At 42.8% G+C, this 22,504-nt stretch overlaps 1 protein-coding gene across 1 annotated transcript in view; it reads right to left on the bottom strand.

Moving 5' to 3' along the window:
- MGAT4B (alpha-1,3-mannosyl-glycoprotein 4-beta-N-acetylglucosaminyltransferase B) overlaps positions 1–22,504 on the bottom strand; it is a 528,860-nt gene that overhangs the window by 167,778 nt on the left and 338,578 nt on the right. Inside the window, 1 exon segment of the mRNA XM_040440884.1 lies at positions 20,537–20,651. Within this exon segment, the coding sequence (XP_040296818.1) occupies positions 20,537–20,651 (115 nt within the window).

Genomic DNA, 22,504 nt, shown 5'->3' with positions numbered 1-22,504 from the left:
AATGCATTTAGGGGGGTGGTCCTGGTCAAGACAATCTCCTGAACTCCAAACTGAATGTCAGAATGGGAAAGAAAGGTGATTTAAAGGGAACCTGTCACCGGGATTTTGTGTATAGAGCTGAGGACATGGGTTGCTAGATGGCCGCTAGCACATCCGGAATATCCAGGCACCATAGCTCTGTGAGCTTTTATTGTGTAAAAAAAAGATTTGATACATATGCAAATTAACCTGAGATGAGTCCTGTACGTGAGATGAGTCAGGGAAAGGACTCATCTCAGGTTAATTTGCATATGTATCAAATCGTTTTTTTTTTTACACAATAAAAGCACACAGAGCTATGGGGACTGGATATTGCGGATGTGCTAGCGGTCATCTAGCAACCCATGTCCTCAGCTCTATATACAAAATTCCGGTGACAGGTTCCCTTTAAGCAATTTTGAGCATGGCATGGTTGTTGGTGCCAGACGGGCCGGTCTGAGTATTTCACAATCTGCTCAGTTACTGGGACTTTCACGCACAACCATTTCTAGGGTTTACAAAGAATGGTGTGAAAAGGGAAAAACATCCAGTATGCGGCAGTCCTGTGGGCGAAAATGCCTTGTGGATGCTAGAGGTCAGAGGAGAATGGGCCGACTGATTCAAGCTGATAGAATAGATAGATGAAATAACCACTCGTTACAACCGAGGTATGCAGCAAAGCATTTGTGAAGCCACAACACGCACAACCTTGAGGCGGATGGGCTACAACAGCAGAAGACCCCACCGGGTACCACTCATCTCCACTACAAATAGGAAAAAGAGGCTACAATTTGCACAAGCTCACCAAAATTGGACTGTTGAAGACTGGAAAAATGTTGCCTGGTCTGATGAGTCTCGATTTCTGTTGAGACATTCAAATGGTAGAGTCCGAATTTGCGTAAATAGAATGAGAACATGTATCCATCCTCTGATGGCTACTTCCAGCAGGATAATGCACCATGTCACAAAGCTCGAATCATTTCAAATTGGTTTCTTGAACATGACAATGAGTTCACTGTACTAAAATGGCCCCCACAGTCACCAGATCTCAACCCAATAGAGCATCTTTGGGATGTGGTGGAACGGGAGCTTCGTGCCCTGGATGTGCATCTCTCAAATCTCCATCAACTGCAAGATGCTATCCTATCAATATGGGCCAACATTTCTAAAGAATGCTATCAGCACCTTGTGGAATCAATGCCACGTAGAATTAAGGCAGTTCTGAAGGCAAAAGGGGTCCAACACCGTATTAGTATGGTGTTCCTAATAATTCTTTAGGTGAGTGTATATAATCATAATATCTTATCACTCAAATGACTCCCCACCCATCTGTGTGTCACACTCCTTTCATTCTCTACTTCTTACTAACATATTGAGATTGAAGAGAGTATGGCTGCAGGATCAGACTACGCAGGGTTTGTTGGATTTTTAAGCCATTGAGACACATACAGATGTAGTCATTTCTAGCTTGACACTTATAACATTAAAGGGGTTTTCTGAGACTTTAATAACGATGACCTATCCTCAGGATTGGTCATCAGTATCTAATTGGTGGGGGTCCAACACCTGGGACTCCCACTAACGAGCTGTTTGAGAAGGCACTGGTGCTTGCAGCCACACAGCGGCCTTTTTTCAGCTTTTCCTACGCCAAGTGACTACACGTTCATCGCTCACGTCGTCTAGGCACAGCTCAGCCTCCTTCAAGTGAATGGGGTTGAGCTGTAATACCAAGCACAGCCACTATACAATGTATGGCGCTGTGCTTGGTAAGCACAAAGAAGGCGGCACCACTCACAGGAGCACCAGTGCCTTCTCAAACAGCTGTTTGGCAGGGGTCCTAAATGTTGGACCCCCATCAATCAGATACTGATGATCATGAGGATAGGTCATCAGTATTTAAAGGAGTTCTCCGGGAATTTAGAAAATAAAAATACTTAAATATTACTTTATTGTAAATATATTCCCATATACCTTTCATTAGTTATAATGGTTGATTTTGTCTGGGGAGCAATCATCAGGAGAAATAAAATGGCCAGTATTAATACACACAAATTATTAATACACACAAAACCTGTCCTAATCACACAGGAGGACGAGTTACTTCACAGCACTGAGCCAAAGAGCTGCCTCATACTCCTCTCTGCTTTACTTGTCAGGGATTATGATCCTTCACCTGAATCTCTGTTGGAATGGAGTTCATGAGGACATGAAGTACAGAGAGGACGGACAGGATAGATTGTAGTAATCTGGGGCTGTGATACAAGTGCTGCTGCTCATTAGTCACATCCCCACCTCCTCTCTGTACTTCATGCCTCCTCATGAATTCCATTCCTACAGAGATTTAGCTGAAGATCATATTAAACTGTATTCAGGATCATAGAAGATGATGAGGCAGCTCTTTGGCTCACTGCTCTGAAGTAACTTGTCTGCCTGTGTGATTAGGACAGGTTTTCTGTGTACTAATAGGATGGCGGCCATTTTAATTTTCCTATTGATTGCACCCTAGACAAAATTAGCTATTATAAATGTAACGGAATGCCTAGCACCCCGACCGGGTACCTCCGTTGAATGGATGCTCCTAGTGCTTTCCGAGGACTCCAAGCACTCCACTTGACACCGTACGCACTGCAGACCCCACAAACCGCCGAAGCTTGGTTGAGGTCTCACCGTCTCCTACCCACCCTGGACCTACGACAAGGCTCCAGGCTCCAGTGGGTGAACCTCTCCTAAAACCAGAGAGCAGGAACAGCTCTTAAAAGAGCTAGTAGTTATAGCCAGGGGAGTATAGCAAATCTCCCAGCGTATAGCAATCCCCAGCGTCGATCAGTTACCCAAACATCAGCCTCAACATGAGAAAGGGTAAAACAGGAACTGAGTGTACTTCACGTACAGCCTCTTTTATTTACAAACCAAAAACATAGTACTGCCCACAGGGTTTTGAAATACAACCAATCAATATATTACAACACATCCCCACAATGCATCATGGTTTCCTCTTCTCTGTCCTGGAGACAACCGGGGAGTAATCCAATTATCTCTCAGGACAAAGGGAAATCGCCAATACACATGTGAGGACAACAGGACAGAAATCACTATTTAAACATACAATGTCACAACCCTTTTCAATACACAGACATTTAACATATTCCCAGACAGCTCAAGTCTGAGTGCATATTATTAGGTGAATGACACTCAGACAACATGAATACAATAAAATGAGCTAACTGGGTACCCTCACATAACATAAAATACAATTACACAGACAGATGGTTCTGTCACACATCTCAAAACCCCACATGTCCCCATATGGCTTGGATCTGAGCGCTCAGATGCCACAAACACTGTCAAATCGCCATGGGGTTTAAGTTTTGCATGGGCTGATGAGAGGGCCCATAATCCTGGGGCAAGAGGCTGGTAGCCAGGCCCCTCCAAAACCCAGTGGCGAGGTTGGTTTCGCCACAATAACTAATGGAAGGTATTTAGGAATATATTTATAATAAAGTAATATTTAAGTATTTTCATTTTCCTAATTCCCAAAGAACCCCCTTTAAGTAAACTTTTTTAAGTTAAAGTGGTTCTCCACTTTTGCTATATTGATGATCTATCCTCAGGATACATTAGCAATATCAGATTGGCAGGGGCCCGACGTCCAATACTCCCCCCACCTCGATAAGCTGTTTCAACAGAATACAGCTGTATTCTCTTCTGTGTTTACCTGCTCGACTTAAAAACTGCAGCAGCGAGCAGGTGTAATAACAACTCCGCCATCCTATTCACTTCAATGGGGACAGCTGTCTCTTATTCAAGTGACGTACCAGGGATAAAACACTTCTGATGCAGCGGGGACCTGAAATGGCTGGGAAGGGAGTTGTGGGGCTGGATTGGCAGGACTGTAGAAAGGTGAGTGTTTTATTTTTTTATTTGGACACGCATTACTGGCAAGGGTTAAGTTTGCTCCTAGGTGGCTACCCTTATAACTCTATATTGTTTTTCAACTGTTAATAGAACTGCTTTCACTGAAAAGACTTGAGAACTGCTTCCAGAGTTTGTCGGTTTACTTCCCATTGTATTCCAACTTCATCTCTGAGTAAGCAGCTACTTGTATGAAATTACAAGCTGGAGTGGCTGAGCCACTGTGGTCTGAAAGGAACCTATGATGGATCGCAAAATAAAGATCTTCCCTCCTCCAGAGGAGCTGACAAAATGTATTCACTCTTCGTAGCTTTCAATTGCATGCCCATGATTTCTATCCATCGACTGCATCCTCTACTGGCAGACTACCACATTAACAGACATGATCCGGTGGCAAGTTAACATCCGACACAACATAATCCAATAGGCTGCCCTGCATTGCAACCCAGGCTATAATGTTACGGTATGTCTAAAAGCTTTACAGCCAATTTTTCATTGATTAATATTTGGCTGTCCTAGTTGGCTTTATATTTTTGGTGTATCTGCACCAAGAAAGGGACACCAAAATGCAGCAGATCACCATGTAGGTGGGAATGGTCACCGGAATTATGTGCGGTAATACACCAGTAGTACCAGATATGGTGTCCAGATTGCTATATTTTTTTTCCTACTTCCCCCCCGTTCCCCCGCTGTCAAAGATTAAAGCTGCGCTGAAATACTTTGTCAGGACTGCTCTGCATGCACACAGCAGTCGTCTCCATTATATTGGCACGGCAGAGAGGTATGGGCTGTGTATTTCAGCACAGTTTTTAGTGCTAACAGCAGGGGGCAGTAAGAAAATAAAAACATAGTGATCTGGACTCTTTATGTGCAGCATAATAGTCCACAATTGTGGTGACAGATTCCCTTTAAACTGGCTAAAAACATCTGTGAAAATGCCTGCCCCAGACGGATGAGGCTATAGCTTATGGTGAAAACCAGTCTAGTCACCCTCCTGTCTGGCTATTGACAAAGTGCCATCATTACCTTCTGCACCTAGGACTTCTCCTGAAGACTGTCACCACTCCACAGTGCTAGACGGTGCAATCTAAAGCTGGGCTTACACAGGAGATAGTTGTGGTCCAAAGGATTGTTCAGGCGTCAGTTACCTGTCCTGCTAAACATGCATATGTAGTGAATAGGGAGAAAGCAGCTGTGGCTTATCTCCTGAGAACAAAAGGATACAGCAGTTGAAATCCAACATGCCCAATATTTATCTCTCCTAATGTCAGCCATCAGGGGAGACTCAGGAGGCCCCATACACTTTAGATAGTAACCCACAGATATCAGTAGGTTTGGTAGACGTCGATGTAATGTGAATGGCCAGCTTAAGGTGAACAAAGTTTTGTTTTTAATGGTCAACTTTTTACTGGCAAGAAAGCAGTCAAAAGACAAACATCATAAGAGGATAAGAAAACGTGTCAATAATACAAGCATTGCCTGCATTTCCACATAACGTTACATGTCAACCACCAAGAGGAGTTAGAAAGGCCCTGGGCAACTGGACGAATGCCCCACAGGCTCCATCTGGATGAGAGGAGCAACCGGAAATGACTGCTAATCATACACAGGATGATATGAGCCCGCGCGTCGCATACATCCTGTCATTCCACTTAGTAATCTAATTTTAGCAAGAAAGTAATTTCATCCTTTCTAGAAACTGTTTCTAGTAAATTCTGCAAATTAAATCCCATACAATGGATGACATGATTTTGCAATGAAATTCTGCGGGGTGTTAATAAACCTTCCTCAGAATAAGAACTCTAGAAAATATGCTTCATTTTATTTCACTGCAGTGTTCCCTGAAATAGGCTATAATTAGTCAAATCTGTTAAGCGATGATGATAAAACTCTATATTTGTTCCACGGGTGTTCTTCTTCCTCCCCTGGGAACCAGGATGTGCCATTTCTATTGGTGATATTTTCATTCATCAATGATGTGCGCACACAGCAGGCCCGCATGTCGCCCTACTATAGAGCTGTGAATTCTCTATGGCGGGAAGACACTGAGTAATAATGGCTTCTCAGCTGGAACTGGACTACATAGCTCAGCATTCTACGTCTACGTTCCTTTACAGACCCTGTAGTCTTCCCCGTCACAGAATACAAAACATGTCATGAATTTCTCCATTCTTTCAAGGGCAACATGTCCAAAAAGATATGCCTGATAGATGTGGGTCTATTAGGGTGCCTGCACACCATGTGGATTATGTGCGGTTTTTCTGCGCAGATTTTTGTGTGGAATAACTGCAACATAATACAGTACCAGCAAAGTGAATAACATTTGACAAATGTCATGTATATTTAGCTTATTTTTCTGTGGGGAAACTGTCCTGTTGTGCAGATTTTAAAATCCACAGGATGTCAATTATTTGTGCGATTCCACACCTTCTGTACAGTGGTTTTCCCCATAGACTTCAATGGGGTTGTAACAAACAGAAAACCTGCATGAAATCCGCACCAAAAAATCACGGAATCCGCACCGTATGCAGGCAGCCTAATAGTTTGTAAGTAAGACGGATGCACACTCTATGTACACAGAATACCTTCTGATAGTGAGAGCATATCACCTATATCACCTCTATATAGTCATGCTCATTCATATACAATTACATTTAACAAGCACAATAAATCTAAAACTATATAAAAACACTTTTAAATCCATGTCACCTCTTTTATTGTTCTTGATGCCTAGAAATTCCCTATAATTCTGTATTACGAAGACTTTGGCACTAAATGTACCTACTCTGTGCCTCTGTGCCCGAGAGGTAGTATTTCTAGGAGAGAATAACTCCATAATACAGCATTAAATAGAGCATGCTATTTTTCTCATATTTTGTAAGAATCTGAAAGCATGTAGTGGTACAATATGTTACCCTACGTTTCTAAAGGGACCATATTACAAACTCGCACAAAACTGATCTATAAAAGGCTGGGGAAAACTGATGTGGGACCATTCAGGGCATACATGATGTAGGATATGTACTCCTGTTTCCTAAGATCTTCTACGCTTTGTCATCACATTTTATCAATATAGTAAATGTCAGACAGAGAGATAATGGCTCTGACAACAAACTGTAAATCCGTTCCTCTATGAACTGCTGGCTCGAAGATGAAATGTTGATCTTTCCGCGAGTAGGAGCAAGCGGTGCAAAATTCATACTGAAGAGTGTCAAAAATTGTCCAACCAAGTCTGTCAACCTTTTACTGAGAGATTAACAAACAGGTCAGAGAGATTTCTTCTTCTATCCATGACATATAATACAGCTTATTTACTGCTGGCACCTTCCGGAGAACCCTTTCTAAAATGTGCCAGTTTTTCAAAGGACAGACAGTAACTGGATTCCTGTCCCCCAAGGTGATGGAGCATTTTAGAAAGAGTTATCAAAGAAATTCCGAGCTACACAAGTCAGGAATATGTTGAAAACCCAAAAAAGAAAAATGGAAGAAATGGGCCTTATAATTAAAAACTGTACCATGAGAGCAGCCCACAGCATTTCCCAACCAGCTTTTGAAAAATTAAAGTGCATCTGTCATCAAAAAAAGATTTTGTAAGTAAGTTTTTGGATCCATCATTGCAGAATGAAATATAGATGTATTTCTCACTTGGTGACATTGTGAGACTCCAAGCTCTGGTAGAATGTGTTTACAAGGTACAATGTATAATTACATATGTACATTTCACTCTCATATACAGATTGCTATATTCTGAAAGGTCACTGGTCCTGTAAATCCCACGACTGCTACCGCACCAGGCCCTTCATTTTGTGACTCCAAAGAGACTATAATACACATGGTCAGATATGTTCATATTATTCAAAAGCAGCTTTATTAACTTCCTTTACATCTTGACGGCTGTCATGTGACCTGCCATGTGACATCCAAATAGACAGCTCTTATGTCAGAAACAAAATAAGCAACCCCTAAATAGGTAACTTTAGCCCATACGTATGATACCCCACGGGTAATAGAAGTGCTGCAGTGCAAAAGAAAGAGCTGTACAGAGGACACATTTAGCACTCATTATCTTAAAGAGGACCTCTCACCACTCCTGACATGTCTTCCACATGTTTTCTTATGACTCTATGTTGTGCCATTCTTTTTCTATTCTTTCTACAGGGAGTGCAGAATTATTAGGCAAGTTCTATTTTTGAGGATTAATTTTATTATTGAACAACAACCATGTTCTCAATGAACCCAAAAAACTCATTAATATCAAAGCTGAATATTTTTGGAAGTAGTTTTTAGTTTGTTTTTAGTTTTAGCTATTTTAGGGGGATATCTGTGTGTGCAGGTGACTATTACTGTGCATAATTATTAGGCAACTTAACAAAAAACAAATATATACCCATTTCAATTATTTATTTTTACCAGTGAAACCAATATAACATCTCAACATTCACAAATATACATTTCTGACATTCAAAAACAAAACAAAAACAAATCAGTGACCAATATAGCCACCTTTCTTTGCAAGGACACTCAAAAGCCTGCCATCCATGGATTCTGTCAGTGTTTTGATCTGTTCACCATCAACATTGCGTGCAGCAGCAACCACAGCCTCCCAGACACTGTTCAGAGAGGTGTACTGTTTTCCCTCCTTGTAAATCTCACATTTGATGATGGACCACAGGTTCTCAATGGGGTTCAGATTAGGTGAACAAGAAGGCCATGTCATTAGATTTTCTTCTTTTATACCCTTTCTTGCCAGCCACGCTGTGGAGTACTTAGACGCGTGTGATGGAGCATTGTCCTGCATGAAAATCATGTTTTTCTTGAAGGATGCAGACTTCTTCCTGTACCACTGCTTGAAGAAGGTGTCTTCCAGAAACTGGCAGTAGGACTGGGAGTTGAGCTTGACTCCATCCTCAACCCGAAAAGGCCCCACAAGCTCATCTTTGATGATACCAGCCCAAACCAGTACTCCACCTCCACCTTGCTGGCGTCTGAGTCGGACTGGAGCTCTCTGCCCTTTACCAATCCAGCCACGGGCCCATCCATCTGGCCCATCAAGACTCACTCTCATTTCATCTGTCCATAAAACCTTAGAAAAATCAGTCTTGAGATATTTCTTGGCCCAGTCTTGACGTTTCAGCTTGTGTGTCTTGTTCAGTGGTGGTCGTCTTTCAGCCTTTCTTACCTTGGCCATGTCTCTGAGTATTGCACACCTTGTGCTTTTGGGCACTCCAGTGATGTTGCAGCTCTGAAATATGGCCAAACTGGTGGCAAGTGGCATCTTGGCAGCTGCACGCTTGACTTTTCTCAGTTCATGGGCAGTTATTTTGCGCCTTGGTTTTTCCACACGCTTCTTGCGACCCTGTTGACTATTTTGAATGAAACGCTTGATTGTTCGATGATCACGCTTCAGAAGCTTTGCCATTTTAAGAGTGCTGCATCCCTCTGCAAGATATCTCACTATTTTTGACTTTTCTGAGCCTGTCAAGTCCTTCTTTTGACCCATTTTGCCAAAGGAAAGGAAGTTGCCTAATAATTATGCACACCTAATATAGGGTGTTGATGTCATTAGACAACACCCCTTCTCATTACAGAGATGCACATCACCTAATATGCTTAATTGGTAGTAGGCTTTCGAGCCTATACAGCTTGGAGTAAGACAACATGCATAAAGAGGATGATGTGGTCAAAATACTCATTTGCCTAATAATTCTGCACGCAGTGTAGAGATTCTTTCTAAACATTCTAGAGTTTATGGATAAAGATACAGATGGGAGTTACCATGTGGGGGAGGGGTGACCCTGCACAGTCTGGCATTGTCCAATTAGTCCTGCCAGTGAAAGACTATGCAGGGACACCACCTCCCCCCAACAGGAACCACCCATCAGTACCTTTATCTATAAACTTTTAATAGGAAAAGGGCACAACAATCTACGATCCCTATCAGTATGTCTTTGGAGTGTGGGAGAAAACCGACGCAAACACGGGGAGAACATTCACTGCCTGTCCAAAAAAAAAGTCGCCAACAAAAAAAGCCTTTAGCTTTGATTACGGCACGCATTCACTGTGGCATTGTTTTGATAAGCTTCTGCAATGTCACAAGATATATTTCCATCCAGTGTTGCATTAATTTTTCACCAAGATCTTGCATTGATGATGGTAGAGTCTGACTGCTGCGCAAAGCCTTCTCCAGCACATCCCAAAGATTCTCAATGGGATTCTCTGGGGTGGCCAATCCATGTGTAAAAATTATGTCTCATGCTCCCTGAACCACTCTTTCACAATTTGAGCCTGATGAATCCTGGCATTGTCATCTTGGAATATGCCCGTGCCATCAGGGAAGAAACAATCCATTGATGGAATAACCTGGTCATTCAGTATGTTCAGGTAGTCAGCTGACCTCATTCTTGGAGCAACCCCAGATCATAGCACTGCCCCCACAGGCTTGTACTGTAGGCACTAGGCATGATGGGTGCATCACTTCATCTGCTTCTCTTCTTACCCTGATGCGCCCATCACTCTGGAACAGGGTAAATCTGGACTCATCATGACCTTCTTCCATTGCTCCAGAGTCCAATCTTTATGCTCCCTAGCAAATTGAAGCCTTTTTTTCTGGTTTGCTTCACTGATTAGTGGTTTTCTTACGGCTATACAGCTGTTCAGTCCCAATCCCTTGAGTTCCCTTCGCATTGTGTGTGTAGAAATGCTCTTACTTTCACTATTAAACATAGCCCTGAGTTCTACTGTTGTTTTTCTTCGATTTGATTTCACCAAACGTCGCCGATCACGATCAGGATTTTTTCCCAGCCACATTTCTTCCTCGAATACGATGGGTCCCCACTATCCTTCCAGTTTTTAATATTGCGTTGGACAGTTCTTAACCCAATTTTAGTAGTTTCTGCAATCTCCTTAGATGTTTTCTCTGCTTGATGCATGCCAATCATTTGACCCTTCTCAAACAGACTAACATCTTTTCCACGACCACGAGATGTGTCTTTCGACATGGTTGTTTAAGAAATAAGAAGCAACTTACTGCACAGTTGGGGTTAAATAACTTATTGCCAGCTGAAAGATAATCGCCCATGTAGTAATTATCCAATAGGAGGCTCATAACTATTTGCTTAGTTAAATCCAGGTGGCGACTATTTTTTTGGACAGGCAGTGTACAAACTCCATGCAGATGTTGTCCTTGGTCGGATTTGAACCAGGGACCCCACCACTACAGGGGACCAGTGCTAACCACTGAGTTTAAATCTTCATTGTACATGGCTAAGGCTCTTTAAATGCTCTTTGGGCAACAATACACATTCAACAGCTGTCGACTGAATGATTGTTCGTCCGACAGCTATCTCTACAAAATCCCTCCCGACTTTTCCACACACATACGTATTTGTGTAATCAACGAGAGAGGGGACAAAGCTGCTGCCAGACACCTCTGTGGTGGCTTATCTCTCCGGTGAAAAAAAATATCAGTCAACTACTGTCTCCCCTGAAATCATCTGTCACAAGAGATTCGGGAGCTACCAATATAAATTCTTGGTGGTTTCGGACGACAATACATTTATTTGTATGGGGACTTCATGTTAGACAGTAAATATTTTACCAAAATGGGTTCATACTTGCTCAAAACCATGTCAAATAGAGTAAGGTTAAAGGTATGTCCACATAGGACTTAAAGGGGTTCTCAGCTTTTGCTATATTAATGAACTATGCTCAGGATAGGTCATCATCATCAGATCGCTGGGGCCCGACTGCCGACAACCTGCTAATCAACTGTTTGAAGAGAATAAAGCGCTTGTACGGATGCTGCCTTCTCTTCATTGTTTACATGCTCACTTCAATAGGAAGGAGCCGTCCCATTGAAGTGAATGGGACAGTGGAGTTGTAACTACACCTGCTTACCACTGCAATGTCGATGGTGAACAGGTAAACAGAGAACACAATGGTCATACGAGTGCTGCATTGTCTTTAAACAGCTGATCAGCGGGGTTGCTGGCAGTCGGGTCCCTGACTACAATGGTCCATGAGGATGCAGTCTTCAACCAGTTTGCCAAAAAGTGCATAGTACGTAGATGGATTACCCAGTGTAACAAGTATAAAAGAGGGTGAAACTTACATACAGTATCTCGCAAAAGCGAGTACACCCCTCACATTTTTGTAAATATTTTATTATATCTTTTCATAGGACAACACTGAAGATCTGACACTTTGATACTATGTACAGCTTGTATAACAGTGTAAATTTGATGTGCCTTCAAAATAACTCAACACATAGCCAATAATGTCTAAACTGCTGGCAACAAAAGTGAGTACACCCTTAAGTGAAAATGATCAAATTGTGCCTAAAGTGTCAATATTTTGTGTGGCCACCATTATATGCCAGCACTGCCTTAACTCTCTTGGGCATGGAGTTCACTAGACCTTCACAGGTTGCCACTGTACGACATACATATTAGGACATCCTCAGACATCATCCACAACTCCCTCCTCAGTCAGGCAAAACTCCATCAGTCCTCCTCCCTCAGACCAAACTCCCTCCTCCGTCAGACCAAACTCCATCAGTCCTCCTCCCTCAGACCAAACTTCCTCCTCCGTCAGCCCAAACTCCCTCCTAACTCAGACATCAGCCAAAACTCCCTCCTCCCTCATCCAAAACTCTCTCCTACCTCAGACGTCAGCCAAAACTCCCTTCCCCTCTAACTCAAAAGTCCCTCGTCCCTCAGACGTAAGTAAAAAAAATACCTCCTCCATCAGCCCACGGCCCAAACTCCATCAGCCATCAGGTGTCAGCTCTCAGGGGTCAGACATAAGGTGTCAGCCCTCAGCCTAAACTACATCAGCTGTCAGCCGTCAGGGGTCAGGTGTTAGACATCGGGTGTCAGACATTGGTTGTCTGGGGAGTGGGCGGCACAAATAGTGGCGTACATACAGGGGTCACAGTTGCAACCAGGCCTGGCACTCCAGGGTGCCCGGCCGCCTGTGGACCCCCCTGGCCCCTGCAGTCAGTGTTCCCTCTAAGCTGCGCGGGTGGGCGGCCGCGCAGCAATTATTGTGGCCCCGCTCACAACTTTATAATCCCCGCTCAGCCACATTGCGCTGCTCAAGCTGCTAGCAAAATGCCAGCAGTCAGTGCAGTGACAGTGTCAGAAACATGGCATGCAGACTCGTAGCCGCGCCAGCAGCTTGAGCTTAACATCTCTCCCTCCATCATGCGCCTCATGCCCCGTCTGCCGGCTCCTCCCTCCATCATGGGCCTCCTGCCCCGTCTGCGGCGGGGTCGGTGCAGTGACTCTACTCTAATACACCGGCCCCGCACACAGCTGTAAAGTATATTCATGTAAAGCTTAATCTTTGTAAAAATAGCCCAAACCCTGCTGTTCTTACTAACTAGGGTGGCATGCAGACTTGCCGCCGCGCCGGCAGCTTGAGCTTAACATCTCTCCCTCCGTCATGCGCCTCCTGCCTGCTTCATTCATAAAGTGGGAGGAGCCGACAGACAGGGCAGGAGGCACATGACGGAGGGAGGGATGTTAAGCTCAAGCTGCCGGCGTGGCGACAAGTCTGCATGCCACGTTTCTGACACTGTCACTGCACTGACTGCTGGCATTTTGTCAGCAGCTTAAATGGCGCGATGTGGCTGAGCGGGGATTATAAAGTTGTGAGCGGGGCCACAATAATTGCTGCGCGGCCCTGGAGTGCCAGGCCCGGTCGCAACTGCGACCCCTGTATGTATGCCACTGTTTGTGCCGCCCCCTCCCGAGACAATCAATGTCTGACACCCGATGTCTAACACCTGACGGTTGACGGCTGATGGAGCTTAGGCTGAGGGCTGACACCTGATGTCTGACCCCTGACGGCTGAGAGCTGACACCTGACGGCTGATGGAGTTTGGGCTGAGGGCTGATGGAGGAGGTGTTTTTTTACTGACGTCTGAAAGACAAGGGACTTTTGAGTTTGAGTTTTGGCTGACGTCTGAGGTAGGAGGGTGTTTTGGATGAGGGAGGAGGGAGTTTTGGCTGACGTCTAAGGTAGGAGGGAGTTTGGGCTGACGGAGGAGGGATTTTAGTCTGACGGAGAAGGGAGTTTGGTCTGAGGGAGGAGGACTGATGGGAGTTTTGCCTGACGGAGGAGGGAGTTGTGGATGATGTCTGAGGATGTCCTAATATGTATGCCGTACCATTGGAATCCTCTTCCACTCCTCAATGACAACATCACGGAGCTGGTGGATATTAGTGCTCCTCCACCATCCATTTGAGGATGCCCCACAGATGCCTTTACCCTCAGTTTATTTAGCAAGGCAGTGGTCTTCTTGGAGGTGTGTTTGGGGTCGTTATCATGTTGGAATATTGCCCTGCGGCCCAGTTTCCGAAGGGAGGGCATCATGCTCTGCTTCAGTATATCACATGTGACACAGTGAGGGGTTGTGTCTGGCAAGACAGGTATTTTCCTCCCAGCATGTGCGGCTGGGCTGGTTTCCAGCCAGGTGAGGTCAAATACCGGACCGGAGTTTAAGTGCCGTTCCGGTTTTTGGCAGCACCTGGCTGTCCTTAAATAGGCAGCTGGGCTCAGCAGAGAGGTTTCTGTTTTGGGGATCTGAGGCTTTGTGCCGTGCTGGAGGGCTGAGAGCAGGCCCCCTAAAGCCTTCTGTGGACTACTGGAGGCAGAGAACTGCCAGCAAGGTGACTTGTGTTATATGAACTTTCCATTGTGTGTGAATTGAGAACAAGACTGCAAAGTTACATGCTGTTTTGTGCAATTGTCTCAAGTGTGAATAAACACTAACGTTTTGAGTTAAGAACTTGAATTTTGCCTCTGTACTGCGCCCGTTTAACCTATCTACCAGAGCGAAACCCCACACACAGTACATTTTGGCATTCATGGTTCTCATCAATGAACTGTAGCTCCCCACAGCCGGCAGCACTCATGCAGCCTCAAACCATAACACGCTCACCACCAAGCTTGATTGTAGGCAATACACACTTGTCTTTGTACTTCTCACCTGGTTGCCGCCACACACGCTTGACACTATCTGAACCAAATAACCAAATAAGTTCATCTTGATCTCATCAGACCACAGTACATAGTTCCAGTAATCCATGTCCTTAGTCTGCTTGTCTTCAGCAAACTGTTTGCAGGCTTTCTTGTGCATCATCCTTCTGGGACGATGCAGACCCCTCACCCCTTTAACCTCTGCAGCATTGCTGGCAGCACTCATACGTCTATTTTGAAAACTCAACCTCTGGATATGACGCTGAGTATGTCGAGGCCTGTTCTGAGTGGAACCTGTCTTGTTAAACCGCTGTATGGTCTTGGCCACCGTGCTGCAGCTGAGTTTCAGGCTGTTGGCAATCTTCTTATAGCCTAGACCATCTTTATGTAGAGCAACAATTCTTTTTTTCAGATCCTCAGAGAGTTCTTTGCCATGAGGTGCCATGTTGAACTTCCAGTGACCAGTATGAGAGAGTGTGAGAGCGATAACACCAAATTTAACACACCTGCTCCCCATTCACACCTGAGACCTTGCAACACTTACGAGTGACATGACACCGAGGAGGGAAAATGGCAAATTGGGCAGAATTTAGCCATTTTCACTTAGAGGTGTATTCACTTTTGTTACCAGCGGTTTAGACATTAACCTCTTAAAAACCGGGCCTATTTCCCTTTTTACATTTTGGATTTTTCCTCCCCACGTTCCAATAGCAATAACGTTTTTATTTTTCCTTTCACATAGCTATATGAAGGCTTATTTCTGCGTGACAAGATGCAAGTTTTAATGCCAACATTTGATTTGCCATGTCTTGAATTAAAAAACGGGGGGGAAAAATTCTGTGTGTGGCAAAATAAAAATAAAAATACAATTTTGTTTTACTACTTAAAAAAAAATAAAAACCTATATTCTGACAACCATAACTTTTTTATATTTCGGTCTACAGAGCTGTATGAGGGCGTAACACACTGTAGTTTTTATTGGTATCATTTTTTTTGTATATAAGAGTTTTTGATTACCGTTATTCAATTTTTTGGGGGGACAAGATGACCAAAAAAATTGCAAATCGTGTTTTAATTTTTTTTTTACGATGTTAACAGCACACAAATTTTTTACTAATATTTTAATAGTGCAGACATTTTCGGTTGCGGCGATACTCAAAATGTTAATTTTTTATTTATCTTTCTATGTAAAATTGGGAAAGGGGGTGATTTAAACTTTTAATATATTGGTGTTTTGTTATTTTTAACTGTTAGCCCCCTAGTACATGGGATCATTTCATTCACTCTCCTATTCACCCTACTAGAGATCTATTAAGGTGAATAGGATTTTTACACTCTCCATTCAGAGCTATGCCTCGTGCATAGCTCAGCATGGAGAATGCCATGGCAGGCCTGGATCGCTTCAGCAGCATCTAGGCTACCATGGCAACCAATTGGAGCCCTGTGATTTTAATGCTGGGGCTCCGATCGGAAGGAAGAGAGAGCTGCATCCCTCTGCCTTTACTCACAGGTGCTGCGATTAGTGTTGATTGCGGCATGAGGGGTTAAATGACAGGGGCGGGGTGATCGCCGCTTCCTGTCAGTGCGGGCGGGTACGCGCTATATGATATGGCTATATGGAGGGGGCCCCGCTGCAGAGGCACGGTCCATACACCTGGAGATGCATAATGCTGTATATATACATGGTTTTATGGGTTAAAGGGTTAATGGCTGTGTTTTGACTTATTTTGAGGGCACACCACATTTACACTGTACACTGACTACTTTACATTGTATCAGTGTCATATCTTCAGTGTTGTCCCATTAAAAGATAATAATAATAATAATAATAATAAATATAATAAAATATTGACAAAAATATGAGGGCTGTACTCACTTTTCTAAGATACTGTGTATGTGTTTTCTGGAATGTTTGTAGGTCCTCCCTTTGGGATCAGGGGTGCCCGCCAACTGAGATTAAAATGTTGAGAAATATAAAATTCTACACTGGCAAACCTTTTAAAACAGAAATGTACATTTTACTGGTCTTCCCAATCACTGTACACACAATAGTTGTCTTCTGTATTACACAAGCTTGTTGAGCAGCGAACACTATATAGTTGTGGGAACTGGAAGTTTCTTGGCGTCGAATAACATCTCAAACTGTTTTTCCCTCATATCTTATGGTATTTTCTTACTTAACTATTTCCTCCTTCTGTACAAATGCCTGTAGAATCCCTTCCACCTGCTTAATGCAAAGGAAGCATGAAATTTGCATTTATATCTAGTTTCCTACAGTAATGTGATTGAGTTGTTGAGCTCGGAGGGATGATTGTTATTTTACACACAACAATGGGATATTGCTGCATTCTTAGTTATATTAAGAAGGGATAGAAATACTCAACTAGAATAAGACCAACAGAAAATCACATAAATTTACATTTTCACACTTTCAGGCTTTGAATTCCTTCCAGGAGACATTCTAAGTTATATTTACAGGCAGGGCCATGGCTACATGTTACAAATACATTACTGAACAGAGGCCTGGGTTTTATGCAATAGTTCATACAGCTAAAGGAATATCAGCCCATCATTTTTCAAATAATTTGGTAATAACATTCATTACTGTGCATATAAAGCTTCAGGTGCTGATTGGACACAAAAAATATGGTTATTATTTTGGGGTAAGATAAAAAAGACCCCCATCAGACCCCCAAGCTCCATAAGACCTCTGGATCAGACCCCATTCCTCCTCAGACATCAGATCAAACCCCTATTCCTACTCAAACCTCAGATCAGGCACTCGGACTCCATCAGACCTCAAATCAGACCTGCATTATAACCATATTCCTCCTTAGACCTATCAGACCCCCATTCCTCCTCAGACCAGATCCCAAGTTCCTCAGACCTCAGATCAGACTCTCAAGCTCTATCTGACCTTAGATCAGACTCCTATTCCTACTCAGACCCCAAATCAGACCCCTACCAGACCCCCATTCCTCCTCAGACCAGACCTCCAAGCTCCATCAAAGTTCAGATCAGATCCCTGTCAGACCCCCATTCCTCCTCATACCTCAGATCCTCCAAGCTCCATCAGACAAAATTAAAAATAAATGAACTTACCTCTTTTGCTGTGGACATCGCTGGCATTCCCCGATCCCTGGTCTTCTGCCGGATGTCGCACAGTGTCAGGCTACAGTGCGCACCTATGTTAAAGGCTATGTACACCTTTGGGGGTCAATTTTTTATGATTGCAATGTACTTATTTTGAGCTAAAAATCATTTTTTAAATTGGTCTTTATTACAAATATGGAACCTTTTTTTCTGTACAGTTCTGATATGCTCTAATAGAGAGATCTGAATTTTCTCTCTGCTCCATCAGCAAGCCAATCTGCTCTCTGACATTATAAATACTCATTATAGCTCAGTTCTTATCTAACTGATAAGAATGTGGCTTAAATAAGTGTTTATGACCTCTTTCAATTTAAATTAGAGATAAGGGTTATTAGATGACGCACAATGTGAAAGTAAAAAAGTATGATTCACACAGCTAGATAAACAGTTAACTCTTTGTGACAGAATTTTTAATAAAGACCAATTTAAAAAAAAAGTTTTTTAGCCTAAAGTGAGTAAAATGCAATCATAAAAAAGGTGTACATAGCCTTTAAATAGTGTCACAGATTTATAGTACAGGTTGTTACTGTTATGATGATACCAAACAGGTTTCTCTTATTAGTTGTTTTGTAGTCCATATATAATAAGATTTATTAAATCTAAAAAAAAAAAAGTGTTCGCTATTTAATGATTTTCTTTAACTAATAGTTATTTTTAGTGCAATTCTATTAGCAAAAGCATGGATTTAAATAATAATTAACTTGCTTTATTGACAAAAAAAATCTACAACCTCATTAATATAAATATTTTATACTTTGCCAAGCTACAGAAGCTGTTACATGTGTCTGTGAAAAGCTAATAATAGCTTCTTGTATCCCAAGTTAGGAAAATGTCAGGAAGCAACCATCTTTACAAAAATACTCTGTAATGCTTAATTTCTCCTGCGCAGGTGCCATAGGGGAATTGAACACTTGCTGCCAGATTTTCTCAAAGTTAATAGGGTTGTGCCACTAATAAAAATGTATCCCACCTAACAGATATCACTTTTCCCCAAATACCACTATTTATCAATCCTTATTCTAAAGTTATTAGACTACCACTGCACATTGTGGTAAATCTGTTTTGATATTCAGTTGCTGTACATTACAAGCTGTACTGGAGCCATGTAATGTAGGACTCAAGAAGTGTCACTGATAAGAAAAAGGGGTGTGGTTAGTGTCACATGATCTGCTGATGTCAGAACATATCTCACTGCCCTAAGGCATGTTGGGACAGCAAACACAAGACAAACCAAGAAGTAGGATTCAAGCATGGGGGATAAAAGAAAGCTGCAAATTGGTAAATTAGAAAAAAAAAAAAAAATCCAAGGAGAGTAATTGATGAAAATACAATTCAAAGTGTAAAGTAGTTTATGGCACAACCACTTTAGAGTCTATTTACAGAATCATAAGGACTCTGTGCCCGTACTGAGGACCCATTGACTTGAATGGGTCCGCAATCCGCAACATACTGCAAAAGATGTGCCTCCACACCGCAAAAGATAGGACATGTCCTACCTTTTGCCGTATTTTGTGTATCGCAGACCCATTGAAGTCAATGGGTCCGCACCGCAATACAGGATTCACACGCTCGTTGCCCGTGCATTGTGGACCACAACTTGCAGTCTGCAGCATGGGCATGGAGCCCTTACACTCATGTGAATGGACCCTTAAGGCTAACAGCCAGGGCTCCTGCAGTCATGCAGCTTGTGACCAGCTTATTGTCAGACCCTTCCAACAAAGAAGGATCGTTCAAAGCAAAAGGTCTGAGCTTTATCTACTCAAACTCATCCATACAAGTGGAGAGGTAAAAATATTCTTTGGACATACAGTATATGGCCTCTTGCACCATCCATACTCGGAGACTCTGGCAGACTGGCCAAAGCTCAGACAGCATGAGCTTATTCATTTTGGCCTTAGGCCTTATTTTTCATTTGGGCTTAGGCCTCTTGAAGTCATGGGATGCTAATGGATCATCATTTAAGGGCACATGTACTGGTGTACGTTTTGTGGTGACAGTTGTACTTTAGAAATGGAAAAGAATAAAAAACAATAACAGCCTAAATATGTATTAGTGAATCCACTTACAACAACGTACTATACAATACTGTACAATAAAAACTGATTCCTGCCTGATTTCATAGTCACGTGCGTCATTAATCCACAATATTTCTGTTTATTTGATGTTCACGACATGTTAAAACACTCTGAATGCAGCTGAGGTTACCGGACAAATTCATTCCACTCTATTCACTTTTTATACTTTATCTCTGGAAATTCTATAAAAACTGAAGCCTTTTGTGTGGATTATTTAGAAATTCTATTCTATACAAATACATTTCATTCAAACCCCAAACCATGGAAATTAACCATGACGACTGCCAAAATACTGGTGAATACACAATACTATATGGCAATGTCCAAATGTACTGTACATCAAAATGAAAGCGCAAACATAGCAGTATTGGAAAAATAAGCTGCAGAAAGTTTACCGATGAAGCCAAGTTGGGAGAATTCGAGAATCATCCACTCCTCAGAAGGCTGCTGAAGGGCAAAATTCTTCATTGTGCTGAGATAGTTGGGTTTGGCCACAATGTCATCTTCCAGCTGCCAGGATAGAAGGAAAAAGTACAATCATCACCAACGCTTGTACCAGTCATTATACATTATACAGTGAAAGGCACATAGTATAGTAAGGCTGGGCATACACATTAGACAGCTGTTGGCTGGCAGAAATCTTTCCTGACCGCCCCATATATATGTATACTTGGCTGGGCATGCCTGTCCATAATGGAGAAAGTGGAGTAGGCCGCTGCCAGACACCTCTGGCGGCAGCTTATCTCCTAAGTACAAACGGACTAAGCATATTGAAATCCAAAAGCCTGCCATTTCCCCCCCTTCCCCATCTGCCATTGGTGGACATTTGGGAGGCTCACATACAGATTACCGGTATATAGTCAGCCAGTCCCACTGAAATTGTTGGATTTGGCCAACATTTATCTAAAGTGTATGGCCAGCTTATACTAGGTTCATACCTGCAGTAAAATTAGCTTTTTCTGTTCCAATACAGGAAAAGCAAACAGAATTGCTGGGTCCGGCAAATGCTGGACACCATTAGCGCCTGAGGGATTCCACTAAATAGAAAGGGGTCAGTTGGATATCCAGTATTTTTTCATTTGCCAAAATCTACAATGGAGGCTCCTGTTGAATCCTCCACTGCAAAGGGTTCACAGCCTTCAATTTATAATTTAACTCATACGGGCTGGGTTAAAAGCTCCATACAAAATCAGTAGAACAGATAAACACCAAGGCAAATTTTATTAGCAGGAAAAGAAGAATGCAGTAATGGTCTTTCAAGTGATACTATCTAAATAGTTATCTGAGGCTAGAACTATTTTCTTAAAGGGAACCAGTCATCAGGTCAAAGCGCTTTTAAGTTAGATTAGAAGACTGCACGAACTCCCCTAAAATACATATGGAGACCAACAACGGGCATCATTATTATATGATGGTTTCCAATGAGGTTTCACTCAATACGAGTGCTATTCTTCCCTTAAAAAGTGACGGAAACTTCAAAACTTCAATAAAATGCTCTTGGCCAGATGTTAACTTAGCTGTCCAAGATCGAATGGATATTCAATTCGACAAAGGGTGAAAACATTTTAGTGTAAAACTGACCATATTAAAGGGGTTTTTTCACTACAGCAAATAGCTTTTATCATGTAGAGAAAGTTAATACAAGGCACTTACTAATGTGTTGTTATTATCCATATTGTTTCCTTTACTGGCTAGATTCATTTTTCCATCACATTATACACTGTTCATTTCAATGGTTATGACCACCCTGCAATCCATCAGCGGTGGCAGTGCTTGTGCACTACAGAAAAAAGTACCAGCCTATGTGTGCCCCCAAGGTCCTGGCCACCAGGGAGGCTTTTACCTACAGTGTGCAAGCACAACCACCACTGATTGATTGCATCGTACCTAGGCTTGAGCGAATCGAGCTTCGGATCGTAGATCCAAAGTCGATGCGTTTAAAAACTTCAATGTTAATGCTGTTTCCGTACAGCAGGGGTGGGGAACCTCCGGCCCACGGGCTGCATACGGCCACTTACATTGATCATTTCATGTGGCCCCCTGCCAGAACATATTGTGAAAATGCTAATGACCGCTACCATTATGGAAGCGGTCATTAGCATGTGGGAGGCACAGGAATGTGAGAACTACACTGTCTGTACTCACCTTCCCTGGCCTTCTTCCATCTCCGCACTGTGTCCTGACACACAGCGTCAGGACATAGTTCACGTAGACGTGCACTATGACCTGACGCTGTGTGCTGTCAAGTCACAGTACAGCGCGGCGGGAAGAAGACCAGGGAGGGTAAGTGAATCAGCTGGAGAGGTAAGTTTATTTATTTATTTAAAATGTCTGATCTGAGGTCTGATGGGGGCTGATCTGAG

The sequence above is a fragment of the Bufo bufo genome, chromosome 1 (assembly GCF_905171765.1).
Source record: "Bufo bufo chromosome 1, aBufBuf1.1, whole genome shotgun sequence".
Taxonomy (NCBI): Eukaryota; Metazoa; Chordata; class Amphibia; order Anura; family Bufonidae; genus Bufo; species Bufo bufo.
Note: the sequence above shows the minus strand (reverse complement) of the source record. Positions and strands in the feature narration are given on the sequence as shown.